This window comes from Theropithecus gelada, chromosome 11, assembly GCF_003255815.1.
Source record: "Theropithecus gelada isolate Dixy chromosome 11, Tgel_1.0, whole genome shotgun sequence".
Lineage (NCBI taxonomy): Eukaryota > Metazoa > Chordata > Mammalia > Primates > Cercopithecidae > Theropithecus > Theropithecus gelada.
The window spans coordinates 95,762,019-95,776,238 of record NC_037679.1 but is presented as its reverse complement, the minus strand read 5'-3'; the positions used below and the strand labels follow the sequence as shown (position 1 = coordinate 95,776,238).

The window sequence follows — 14,220 nt, the reverse complement described above, 5'->3', positions numbered from 1 at the left end:
TGATTGTTTTTCTTGCTCTGACTTTTGTCAGATTCTGTAGAACCGAATTGACTTTTACCTGACCTGCTGCGTCTCTTGTTCTAGTGTTACTGTTCTTTTGTTCTGGGGGCAAGATTTACATACTATTTTGAGGTATGTACAATGTTTCTAGTATCATACTGGGGTCTGAGCCACTACCAAAAGAGCAAAACGTAAAAATAAAAAAGAGAGCTCTATGGATCTGTTAAAACTGAAGTTTTTCAAACTGGCGTTCCATTGGTGGAAAGTGCTAGAGGATTTCGTTGCTGTATGTAGAATCTACAGGCCTATGGAAAATATCCCTCTCATGCTGTTAAATGGTCATCTTTCATTGAGATACTTAAGCAGAGTTCACCTCCTATCTTAGATCGCTTACGGCAAAGTGTACAATAATAACAGAGGCTACCGTGGATTGAGCACCTGCTTTTTGCCAGGTGTTTTATGTATAGTATTCTTTTGGTTTTTTTCCTTTTTGAGAAGGAGTTTTGCTCTCGTTGCCCGGGCTGAAGTGCAGTGGCACAATCTCGGCCCAATGCAACCTCTGTCTCCAGGGTTCAAGCGATTCTCCTCTTTAGCCTCCCGAGTAGATGGGGTTACAGGCGCCTGCCACCATGCCCGGCCTTTATGTATAGTATTCTTAATCGTCACAGCAATTCTGAAAAATAGAGTTCCACATCCCCATTTTGTTGGTGAATGAGTAAAATTCAGAGGAATTGGCTGGGCATGGTGGCTCCTACCTGTAATCCCAGCACTTTTGAGAGACTGAGGTGGGTGGATCACTTGAGGTCAGGAGTTCAAGAGCAGCCTGGCTACAATGGTGAAACCCCGTCTCTGCTACAAATACAAAAATTAGCTGGGCATGCTGTTGCGCACCTGTAATCCCAGCTTCTTGGGAGGCTGAGGCACCCGAATCGTTTGAACCCACGAGGTGGAGGCTGCAGTGAGCTGAGACCGCACCATTGCACTCCAGCTTAGGCAGCAAAGTGAGACAGTTTCAAAAAAAAAAAAAAAAAAAAATCAGAGAATTAATGAGTATAAGTCTAAGGCTACAAATCTGGCAGAGCCAAATTTTAAATTCTACTCTAGTGGGCACGGTGGCTCACACCTGTAATCCTAGCACTTTGCAAGGCCATGGCAGGTGGATTGCCTGAACCCAGAATTCAAGACCAGCCTGGGCAACATGGCAAGACCCTGCCTCTACAAAAAACATACAGAAATTAGCTAGGTGTGGTGGCATGCACCTGTGGTCCCAGCTACTCGGGAGGCTGAGGTGGGAGAATTGCCTGAGCCCAGGAAGTCAAGGCTGCAGTTAGCCATGATCACAGCACTGCACTCCAGCCTGGGCAATGGAGTGAGAGTTTGTCTCAAAAAAAAAAAAAAAATCTACATCAACTCACCTTCAAAGTCACTTATAGAAATATTGTATTTGACAACTTCCAGAATCCATTTTGCACATGTTCAACAAGATAACTTTTTCTACTAATTATCTTCTGGTTTCTTTTCTATACATATTTAAAATTTTTTTGAATTTGACATACAGAATGTACATTGTATGACCGTGGAGATTTAAATTTATTTATTGTGATGAAGTCTCACTATGTTGCCCAGTGTGGTCTTGAACTCCTGGGCTCAAGTGATCCTCCCGCCTTGGTCTCCCAAAGTGCTGGGATTATAGGCTTAAATATATTTAAAATAGTGAGATGCTTTGTCTCTTTTTTTCTCTCTGGGACCTTATGATTATTCTTGATAGAGAAAATGAAAACAAAATGGAAATTAAATTGCTCTATTATTTTCTCATTTTTGTGTTAACATTATAGCATCAGCCCTTACTCCTTCTTGCCCTTTGAGTATATCTTTAGATGTTTGGATATATTCAAATTCTTGATTTTTCTTGCCATTTTCCCCCCACCAAGCTCAGTTCATCCTGGATGTTGTTAGCCGTGATTCCTTATAGTTATTGGTATGTTATTTTAAAGTATGTATTCATTAGTGAGTTCCCAGTGAAACTGCTTTGGTTTCTTTAAATCTATTCTGATGTTCCTTGCCCTATAATATCTCTCTTCCTCATTACCATAATTTGGAATTATATGATCCAACTTTACTGTTGTAACAACCTCTCATTCAACTTTACCTGTCTTCCTAAACGTGGGATTCCCTGAACTTCTGGCATGGGCTTCTCACATATTTAGGATTTACATCTAATAATACCCAAGGTTTCCTTCTTTGGGTACAGCAATACAAACACTACGGTAACATGGTCACTTTTCTGTATATTTTCAATCGGGTAATGAAAACAGCTTGGTTTCTCTCAGACAGTCATGAGTATGCTTCTACTATATTTCTTACTAGCTGTGTGAACTTCAGCAACTTCCTTAACCTTTTTGACTCTCAGTTTCCTCATGTACAAAGTGAAGATAAAACTTTCTAGACTGGCCGGGCGCCGTGGCTCACGCCTGTAATCCCAGCACTTTGAGAGGCCGAGGCGGGTGGATCATTTGAGATTCGAAGTTCAAGACCTGGGCAATATGGTGAAACCCCATCTATACTAAAAATACAAAAATTAGCCGGGCATGGTGGCACATGCCTATAATCCCAGCTACTCAGGAGGCTGAGGCAGGAGAATCACTTGAGCCCTGGAGGCAGAGGTCGCAGTGAGCCGAGATCAGGCCACTGCACTCCAGCCTGGGAGACAGAGTGAGACTCTGTCTCAAAAACACAAAAATCTCAAACAACAATATAAAGTCCAGAGCCAAAAATAACTTTTACTTTGCTCTTCTGTGTCCCAAGACACGATTTCAGTAAAAGATACATCACAGAGTAAACTATGACTTGTTGAATTGAGTATTTTGTTTATGAGGAAATCTGAGATGATATGTCAGAAGATTCAAAGAAATGGCTGGAAACAGGGTAGATGGTAGGGGAACTGTTTTACTCTGGAGGTCTTCACAGTCTGGTAATGTGTGTCTTTTGTCATGCTTCTTTATAATCAGATTAAGCAGCTAGTGTGAACTGCGTAACAAGGATGGGCATGATAGGCTAGGATATTTCCACTCTTTTTTAACTTGAAAAATTGTGGGAAAATATGCATAACATAAAATTTACTATTTTAACCATTTTCAAGTGTACAGTTCGGTGGCATTAAGTACGTTCCTATTGTTGTACAACCTTCACTACCATCATCTCCAGAACCTTTTCATCATCCCCAGCTGAAGGTCTGTACCTCTTAAACAATAACTCCCCTCCCTCTAGCTCCTGGTGATCACTGTTCTACTTATCGTCTCCCTTGTGGGAATTCCCCTGTCGCTGCTTTCACGATGATTTTAGCTACGGGTTTGGTGGGACAAAACAGAGCTATACTGTTTAAAAATACCTTTGTGCTATGTTTTTAGGCGTTTTGGAACCCGTTAGTTTGTATTTTGCTTTTATCAAATAGTATTATTTCATTCTTGGTTTTTACTAAGCATTAAATTATTCCAGGTAATAAAAAATTGCAACCAGATTCTATTTTAGTTTTAAACAGTATTTTTACACATTCTGCATCATTTCACTATTGCTTAAATCTTTTCATAGTCTTAGATAAAATTCTACTAATTTTCAATTGTCATGAGCTATGAGCATGTTTATAGAAATCATTTTGCTTGTGGTCATTTATTTACATTGTATTCCCTAGAATTAAGTTGGCTAATCAAAAGATAAGATTTTATAGTTTCAATGTATTGTTAGTTTTTCTTAATATGGGTTGAAATAACTTACATACATTCTGCAAACCATGTTAATTTGGAAGTTTAAGGGATATGTTTTGTGCCTTAATGATATTTTAATTTCAGTTAAAAATATTACATACAGAAGTGTGTGTGGAAGTTATAAATGTTGAACTAAAAAAACAAAAAAGGAAAAGAAAAGAAAAAGTGCACCTGATTTTGTTTGTTTGGATTTTATCTTCACTTTGCTTTTAGGGTTTGCATTTTTTCTAAAATATAAGCAAACATTACAAACGCTAAGTGACATAACACCTAAGTGTTCTAGCTCACACCTTCTCTGGGTGACAAGAGTTCTGAGTCACCACCTTTACCTATACTTTTGTTGTTGTTGTTTGAGACTCTCACCCAGGCTGGAGTGCAATGGCACAATCCTATCTTACTGCAACCTCCACCTCCCAGGCTCAAATGATCCTCTTATCTCATATCTCAACCTCCCAAGTAGCTGGGACTACAGACATGTGCCACCTTGCCTGGCTAATTTTCATATTTTTTGTATTAACAGTGTTTTGCCATGATGCCCAGGCTGATCTTGAACTCCTGGGCTCAAGAGATTTTCCTGCCTTGACTTCCCCAAGTGCTGGAATTACAGGTGTCAGCCACTGCAGCAGACTAATTTATACTTTCATGCTGTTTCTACAGTTATACTTTCTACAATTTCTACTTTCATGCTGCTTCTATATTCTCTCTCTCTCACTCATACACACACACACACACACACACACACACACATCCATGAGTACATAGAATAGGTTTTAGCACTATGGTTTTGAAGGCCTCTTCCAAGTGGAAGATTTTCGAGTGAAGGTGCCATAATAAACATTTTCAATATCTAGCCTCACCAATGAGAAGTTGTAAAAGGACTGACTGATCAAGTGACATAGAATTATATGGGTCTTGAGGGTAGTAAATGAGCACAGGATTGGGGTTTGTACGTGGGCATTACCCAATCCTAGCTCTTCAGACTCTAATTGAAGTTTCTGAGCAAATCTTTATCAATTTCTGTGCTTCATTAGCTGCCATTCCTCCTCTTGAAATGAAAGAAAAAGAAATGGACTATTTTTCTCATAATTCCAACGGAGAAATTGGGAATTACTCTTTTATTCCTTTTGTTAATTTTAATTTATTTTTTCAAATATTTAGTTTATAATTTTTGATTCACATATACTCAAATTTTATATACTTTGAATGCAGTAACATTTAATTTTGAGTCTTTTAGATCATGGCTATCACTACTACACCAATTTTGTGAAAATATTTTTTAAAAATCCATTTTTTTCCTAATTTAAATAATTCTTTAAACAAGTTGGTTAAGAAATGCAAAAATTTTAAGCTATGTTGAAAATTACAGTGTCATTTCATCTGTCGTATACTTCATTCACTCTCCTGTCTACCTCCTTACCCCCAGCATGCACAGTTAAGAGTTTTACAGAGAGAAAGTAAAAAATATAGAGTTTCTATTCAGAGGGTTTTAACTTCCTGCAGCATAATACCTGATTGTGTGTTCTTTATTTCTATAAATACTTATTAAACATAATTCTTTTAAAAAGAGATGGGATCTCACTCTGTTACCCAGGCTGGAGAGCAATGGCATGATCATAGCTTACTTCAGCCTCAAACTTCTAAGGCTCAAGTGATCCTCCTCCCTGCCTCTGCCTCCCAAGTAGCTGAAGCTACAAGCACATGCCACCATGACCAGTTGGCTAAATTTTTAAATTTTTGTAAAGATAGAGTGTTACGATGTTGTCCAGACTGGTTCTGAACTCCTGGCCTCAAGTAATCCTCTCACCTTGGCCTCCCAAATTGCTGGTATTGTAGGCATGAGCCACTATGCCTGGTCTGCATTTATTGAGTATAATTTTATGTATTTTTCTAACTGCTAGGGATATGGTAGTCAAGAGTTGTTGCTGTTATGATGTTTACATTTTATTTTATTTATTTTTAAGGAAAATGATATTTTAAATTTAATTTTGTTATTAACATTTTTTAAATTGACACATAATTACATATATAGGGTATTTATCTGAAGGAAATAAAATCAGTATGTTGAAGAGATATGTTCACTCTCATGTATATTGTAGCAATATTGACAATAGCCAAGATATGAAATCCACCTAAATGTTCAACAACAAATAAATGGATAAAGAAAACTAACAGAGGAACAGAAAACCAAACACTGCATGTTCTCACTCATAAGTAGGAGTTGAACAATGAGAACACATGGACGCAGAGAGGGGAACATCACACACCGGGTCTGTTTGGGGGTCGGGGGCTAGGGGAGGGATAGCATTAGGAGAAATACCTAATGTAGGTGATGGGCTGATGGGTGCAGTAATCCACCACGGCACGTGTATACCTATGTAACAAACCTGCACATTCTGCACATGTACCTCAGAACTTAAAGTATAATAATAAAAAATGAAATAAAGAAAATGTGGTATGTATACACACTAGAATACTAATCAGCCATAGAAAATAATGAAATCCTGTCATTCATAGCAAAATGGATGGAACTAGAGGACACCATGTTAAGTGACATAAACCAGGAACAGAAAGTTAAACACTGCATGTTCTTGCTTATGTGAAAACTTAAAAAAAGTTGACCTCAGAACAGAGGATAGAAGAAGCTGGGAAGGGCTGGGGAAGGGGAGGTTAGGGAGAGTTATGTTAAAGTATACAAATTACACCTAGATAGGCAAAATAAGTTCTAATGTTCTATTGCAGTGGTCTCCAACATTTTTAGCACGAGGGACCTGTTTCGTGGAAGACAATGTTTCCATGGACCTTTTGGGGGGGGGGTGGTTTCAGGATGAAACTGTTCCACCTCAGATTATCAGGCATTAGATTCTCATAAGGAGCAGGCAGCCTAGATCCCTCACATGCGCGGTTCACGATAGGGTTTGTACTCCTATGAGAATCCAGTGCTGCCGCTGATCCGCTGATCTGACAAGAGGCAGAGCACAGGCAGTAATGCTGGCTTGCCCAGCCACTCACCTCCTGCTCTGCAGCCCGGTTCCTAACAGGCCACAGATTGGTACTGTCCATGGCCTGGGGGTTGGGGACCGTTGCTCTACAGCACTGCAGGGTAACTAGAGTTAATAACCATGTATTGTATATTTTCAAATAGCTAGAAGAGAGGATTTTGAATGTTCCCAACACAAAGAAATGGTAAATGTTTGAAGCGATAGACTAATTACCCTGCTCTGATCATTACACATTGCATACATGTTACATGTGCTTTCATTGTCTTTGGAAGAGACAGACAAAACTAAACAAATGAATATGGTGATATGTGCTTTAAAGAAAATGAAACAGTATGATGTTATAGTAAATGTGAATACTATTTTAGATTGGTTAGTTAAGGAAGGCTTCTTTCGGGAGGGAACATTTGAGTTGATATCTAGACCTGATTGACAGCCATGTAGAAATCTCAGGAAAGATAGTCCAGGCAGAGGGAAAAGCTATGCAAAGACCCTAAAGCAAGAATGACCTTGGCATGTGAAAGGAACAGAAAGAAGGCTCATGTGGCTGGCACCTAGGAAGTGAGTAAATGGTTAGCAGGGGCTAGATTATGTAGGACTGTGCGTACATTATAAGGATTTTAAATTTTATTCTGTGTGAAAAGTGAGACCACTGGAGGACATTAATAAGGGGCACAGAGTGATGAAAAGTTTAGCACTGGGAGAGAAAACTTGGATGATTATTTGATAAGGATCCAATTCTTGGATGAATTCTTTCACCCACATGACCTCGTCTTCTCATCTCTAAAGGTGAGGATAATAATAGTTGCCTACTTTCCAAGATTGTCAAGAATTTCATAACTGGAAAGAATCCTAGAAAATATCTAAGCTAAACGCTCATAAAGAAGTTGAAGCTCAGCCAGAGTAAACCACCTGCTCATCTTCAGATAGAAGAAGGGAGCTAGGAGCCTCCAGAATTTTGTTTCTGTTTTGTTTTCCTAAATGCCACACTGTGTATGTAGTATTTCAAATGATGTTGGGAATGAACGCAGAGGGATTTTGCAAACCTTAGAGTGCAATACAAATGTAAGAGATAATTGTTTTCAGGATACTGGGTTCTGAGAGAACAAAGTCATCATAAGGCATAGATTATTTGGGAAGAAAAGCATTGATAAACAAGTCATACTCATTTTTCACATGCTTCGTCTAGGAACCACCACAGTCATGTCCTAAATGGAAACAGGACCGAAACCCAGTGAAGAGAAAATAGAGGTTATTCTGACCATGAGAAATAGCACAAAAGATTCCTTTTCTCTCCTGTAGTGTCTTTACTAGAAGTGCAAAGAGGCTTTTTGCCTCTCTTAACTTTATTTTATTTTGTTTTGTTTTGAGATAGAGTCTCACTCCGTCACCGAGGCTAAAATGCAGTGGTGCCATCTCGGCTTACTGCAATCTCTGCCTCCTGGGTTCAAGCGATTCTCATGTTTCAGTCTGCCAAGTAGCTGGGATTACAGGCACCCGTCACCATGCCTAATTTTTTTTTACTTTTTTATTTTAGTAGAGACGGGAGTTTTGTACCACATTCACCAGGCTGGTCTCAAACTTCTGACCTCAAGTGATCCACTCACCTCGGCCTCCCTAAGTGCTGGGATCACAGGCGTGAGCCACTGTGCCTGGCCTTCTCTTAACTTTAGAAGAGCAACTCTATTTGTGCTCATGCAGGGTCCAAGTAGGCAAAGAGAGACAGTTAAGAGCAGAGGCCATAAATTCTTACTCTTCAGCAACCATCTTTCAGGAGTGGAATAAAAACAACATCAAAATGGGACATCTGGTGGTATAATAATCACCATAGGCAGTTGAAATTGTGTTGCTTTCTTAGTAGTTTCTAGATAAAAAAGAATATTTTATTCCAAAGGTGTTTGACCAATTAAGCTGTCATTAGAAAATATTGAAACTGTAATTGTTAATTACACCAATACTAAATCCTACAACAAAATTAGCTTGGATTATCTTTTTAACCTTTTATTTTAATCTATTTTAATCTTTAATATTTTATTTTATTTCATTTATAGAGGCAATTCTCTTAGGATATAAACTTCTTCATTTGAATGTCAGACTTTGCAGATCGAAGGATCTTTTATCTCTGTTCTGTTGGGTAACATGGCACACATAAGTGGTGTAGCTGATATACCTTTACCTTAAACTTATTCCCTTAAGAACTGTTTTTTTCTTGCCATATACAAGATTGACAAGGACATGGAAAATGAGACTTTAGTGGGGAAAAAAACCAAGAATATTGCTATGGGTTTAATCATAATTTACGTATTTAAGGATGGGAAAGATGACCACTTCTGCAGCAAAGGTGGAGCTTCTTTCTTTTGAAATAATCTGAATACCTATCAGGTACTCCCTTTAATTAAGGAGAAAATTGCGATGGAACGTAGAGAGGTAATATTATCTTATTTGCTACACTATAAGCATCCAGATATGGATAGAAAGGTCAATTCTAGGATGCTGCTCCTCTCTACAGTTAACACATCTTTAGAATTAGATGTTAAATGAGAAATTAGTTATTTAGAGTGAATAGTTGTCTTATCTTGGGCTGCTGTAACAAAATACCGTAGACTGGATGGCTTAAACAACAGATGTTTCTCTCTCTCAGTTCTGAAGGCTGGAAAATCCAACGTCAAGGTTCTCTGGCTTCTGGTGAGGACCTACTTCTGGCTTGCACATGGTTGCCTTTTTGTTGTATCCTCACTTGGCAGAGAGAGTGCCTTGGTCTCTTCTTCCTCTTGTAAGGACACTAATTGCATCACGGAGGCCCCACCCTCATGGCCTTATCTATACCTAATTACTTGTTAAAGGCTCCACCAGCAGGTATCATCACATTAGGGGTTGGGGGTCAACATACTGATTTTAGGAAGCATTCAGTCCTTAAGAGTGGTGGTGATGGAGGGCGTAAAGAATGCTAGTTTGTCTTTTAATTAATTACTTAACTTAGTATTAGGAATCCAACACGGAAAGGAATAGTTGTTTGACTGTGACACTAGGTCTCGTTTTTGGTTTTCAACCTTTCTCTTAGAGCCTGCTCCAAGATTTCCTCAGTGAGGCCTTTCACTGGGTTGGTCTGAGGAACAATTCTGGCTGGAGGTGGGAAGATGGATCACCTCTAAACTTCTCAAGGTAAGGGGCTTCAAAGGAGTGCCAAGAAAGAGAGAGAGGAAAAAGGAAAGTCAAATTATGATACTTGGGGAATAGATTAAGAAGAGCAGGTGGAGAGGAGAGGAAAAAGTGAAAAGGAGAGGAAATAGGGAACAAGGAAGGGAATGAACAATGGGTAAGGGCAAAAAATAAAAATAAAAAAAGGTGATAACATTTTAAAGAGAGGCTAATGAACAATTTTAATCCTTCTGCCTGGATAGGGAGAAAGAATTTGCTCAATTTTTATCCCTTCATGCCTTTCAACTCCTTTTCTGTGCATACGGCCTCAAGTGATTGACTTTTCTAATTTCTTACAGGATTTATTCTAATAGCTTGGTGCAGACATGCGGTGCCATCAACAAAAATAGTCTTCAAGCTTCAAGCTGTGAAGTTCCTTTACAGTGGGTGTGTAAGAAGGTCAGACCTTGATGGATGACCACTTTGTCCTGACCCTCAGATCTGTCATGTATCCCTAAAAGGAGGGAGCTGGCCACTGGCTGTTGGGAAAGCCATGAGTATGTAGTTAGCAAATACTGAACTTGCTCAGATATGGCATTAGATGTAAGACAACCTCCTGGGGATTGATGCTTAACTGATGGATTCTCTTTGAGACTATTTAGATATTATGTGAACAATTTAAAGACCAGATATAAGCAAATTTTTAAAATAGGTAAGTTTGTTTTTTGTATTTCTCAGTATGGCAACTAATGCTGCCACTCTCATCCCCATCCCAACCATCTCTGTCAAAAATATACCTTTTTCATATTATATTCTGAGCTAATCTGATAAAATCTATGCCAATATATGCTATTGCTTATGTAGTCGATAAGTATGTTATTGCTGTACTCCTCTAGTACATTACTGATCCCTGATGGTATATTTTTATCCTAACAGTGACTCTTTGCAAATCAAGCTTTGTTCTAAAGAATAAACCTAGCTGGCATGGTGGTGTGTACCTGTAGTCCTAGCTATTTGGGCAGCTGAGTTGGGAGGGTGGCTTGAGCCCAGGAGTTTGAGGCTGCAGTGAGCTATGATTGCCCCACTGCACTCCAGCCTGGGAGATAGAGCAAGACACCATCTCTAAAAAGAAAATAAATAAATAATGCTAATGTGAGAATATAAATTGTGGGAAGTGAGTGAGGGCAAGGTGGTACTTCCTCCTTCTCAGATCTTCACACTTAATGCAAAAATCCGGTCCTAATTGATTTTGTTTGTTTTCTGAGTATACATAGATGTGGTTGAATTAAGCAATGTGTGATTGTATCTTTTCCATTCTGTGACTGTTTGACCTGCATATTAATTTCAAGATAGCAGTCAATTCGAGAAGGCATTTTCATAGAGGAAAGTTTACAGAAACACTTTATGTGGTTGGATCACCAGATTATCTTAGGTACTAAGGCCTCAAAAATAAGAAAAACTTTATTATTTCTCCTTAGTAGAGTTTGGACATACATAAGGAGAGAAGGTGCAGTAATGAAATAGACCATAATTCTGTAGTGTTGATGATCCTGGATTGTAATCTTTTGTTTTTATCTTTCATAGTTTTTTTTTTTTTTAAAAAACAGGGACTGTATCTTATCTACCACTGTATCCCAAATACCTAAGACGGTGCTTACATTCAGTGACAAATAATTAAATGGATGAATAATAAATAATAATGAAAACGGTTCATTCTCGTTATTTCTGTTAGCCCGTAAATTAGAGGAATTAAAGATGAGAAAAACTGTATATCTTAATCCTCCCTAACTCACCAGTATGAGTCTTCAGTAGCTAACTCTAAAAAGGCAAAGGGCCAGTTAACCTGGATACAGTCCTCATAGAAGGAAGTCGTGGAAACAAGCTCCTGTCTCCTAGTGATCGCTTTCCTTTGGTTCTGGTGCAGGAAGTGTCCCTGAGTTACGGATATGACAGTAGTGACTCTCACTTCATTAAGGATGTAATGAGAGCGATTCCATGTGGGCCATGGCTTGGCTACTGCAGGGTGGACAATTTCATTTACTTATTGAAAGAGAAGAAAAGGAGAACTACAGCTGGGTCTTAAATTCTCACCTGAGCAGGCAGGATGTGTGCAGACCTCCTCTGTGACTAGGGTTCAGGCCTTTTATAAGGATTTATCCACCTATTATCAGAACTGGATGTGGTTCTTCATTGCTTTGTCTCCCTTAAGGTTGTTACAAGAGAAGTAACAGTTTACTTCCTGGTTGCTTATTTATTCCTTAGACTTATTTATGAAGGGCTGGGGTCAGTTAGTAACTCAATTCTTGTACCTTACCTAGTGAAATAAAGTTTGGTAAAACTAGAAATGAACAGTTGTTTTGATTAGCACTTACATTGCACACGGACTCCTTTGATGGACATTATACATTAAACATATCTGGGACATTCAGTGTTTGGAATAAGACATTTATTAAAGATTATAACAGAGCAGTCACAAAATTAAAATGAAGAAAATCCAGCAACACACAGGAGGAGGCGGAGCAAGAAGCCTCCACCGATTTTTCCCCTGTAGGAATACAAACGAAACAATTACCCGCACAAGAAAGCACCCTTGTAAGAACCAAAAATCAGATGAGCAGTCACAGTACCTGGTTTTAACATCATATCAACAAAAGAGGCACTGACGAGGGCAGGAGAGACAGTCTTGATTTGCCAGTGCCACCCCTTCCCCATCTCCCAGCAGCACAGTGTGGGGTGGAGAGAGAGTCTGTGTTTCAGGGAGGAAGAGTGCAGTGACTATGGGACTTTGCAGTGGAACTCAGTGCTGCCCTGTCAAAGCAGATAGCAACGTGGGACAGAATTTAGCCATTGCCCACAGAGGGAGCATTTAGACCATCCCTAGCCACAGGGGAATGGCGCATCCCAGTGGTCGGAACCTGAGTTTCTGCTAGTCCCACCACTGCAGGCTAAAGCACTCTGGGATCCTAAATAAACCTGAAAGGCAATCTAGGCTACAAGGACCACAATTCCCGGGCAAGTCCTGGTGCTATGCTGGGCTCAGAGCCAGTGGACTTGGAGGGAACGTGACCTAATGAGACCCCAGCTGGGTAGCCAAGGGAGTGCTTGTGTAACCCCTCCTCCAACCCCAGGCAGTGGAGCTTGCAGCTCTGGGAGAGACTCCTTCCTTCCACTTGAGGAGAGGAGATGGAAGACTAAAGAGGACTTTGCCTTGCAATTTGGATACAGCTCAGCTAGAGAAGGATAGGGCACCACCACGCAGAGTCCTAAGGTCTCTATTCTGGGACCTAGTTTCTGGATGATATTTTAAGACACACTCTGGACCAGAAGCAACATGCTGCCTTGAAAGGAAGGACTCAGTCCAGGCAGGATTCATCACCTGCTGACTAAAAAGCCCTTTGGCCCTGAATAATCAGCAGCAGTACCCAGGCAGTATTTGCCATAGGTATTGGGTGAGATCCAGTGTTATGCTGGCTTCTGGTGTGATCCAGCACATTCTTAGCTATGGTAGCCATGAGGAGAGACTCCTTCTGCTTGAGGAAATGAGAGGGAGTTTGGACGTACATAAGGAGAGATTTAACCTGAGACTAATGGGGACTTTGTCTTGCAGCTTAGGTATTAGCTTGGCTACAGTGGAATAGAGCACCAAGTAAGCACCTGGGGTCCTCGATTCCAGGCTCCTGGATAGCATTTGTGGACCTGCCCTGGGTCACAGGGGAGAGAGCCCATTGCCCTGAAGATAGAGACCCAGGCCTGACAACATTCACCATAAGCTTACTGAAGAGCCCTTGGGCCTTGGCTTTCAGTGATAGCCAGGTAGTGGTCACCACAAGCCTTGGGTGAGACCCAGTGCTATGCTGGCTTCAGGTCTGACCTAGTGCACTCCAAGTGGTGGTGGCCACAAGGGTACTTGTGTCACTGTTCCCCTAGCTCCAGATAGCTTAGTATGGAGAGAGAGAGACCCTGTTTCTTTGGGGAAAAGCAATGGAAGATAACAAGAGGCTCTGCCTGCTAATCTAGTAAATTCTCCTGTATCGCACCCAAGCCCACCAAGGTGGTACTTCTATGAGTCTGCAAGAGTCACAGTGTTACTGGGTTTGTGGTGCTTCCTAATGCAGATGTAGCTGCAGTGACCAAAGATTTAGATCACAACACTTCCCTTTGAAGGACTGGAGAGTTTTCCCAAGAAGGATGGGTACAAACAAGCCCAGACTGCAAAGACTATAATAAAAACCTAACTCTTTAATGCCCAGACATGAATAAACATCCACAAGCATCAAGACAATCAAGGAAAACATGACGTCACCAAATGAACTAAATAAGGCACC

At 40.1% G+C, this 14,220-nt stretch overlaps 1 protein-coding gene across 5 annotated transcripts in view; it reads left to right on the top strand.

Annotated features, from left to right (window-relative positions):
* Positions 1-11,583, top strand: part of KLRG1 (killer cell lectin like receptor G1) — a 59,185-nt gene extending 47,602 nt beyond the window's left edge. For 4 of the 5 annotated variants that reach the window (XM_025403300.1, XM_025403298.1, XM_025403299.1 and 1 more), the window contains 2 exons: positions 9,819-9,919; positions 10,255-11,583. In XM_025403300.1, coding sequence (XP_025259085.1) covers positions 9,819-9,919; positions 10,255-10,366 — 213 coding nt within the window. In that variant the 3' untranslated portion in view covers positions 10,367-11,583. The remainder of the gene's footprint in view (positions 1-9,818; positions 9,920-10,254) is intronic. The other variant, XM_025403297.1, reaches the window with a different exon arrangement.
* The last annotated feature ends 2,637 nt before the right edge of the window (positions 11,584-14,220 follow it).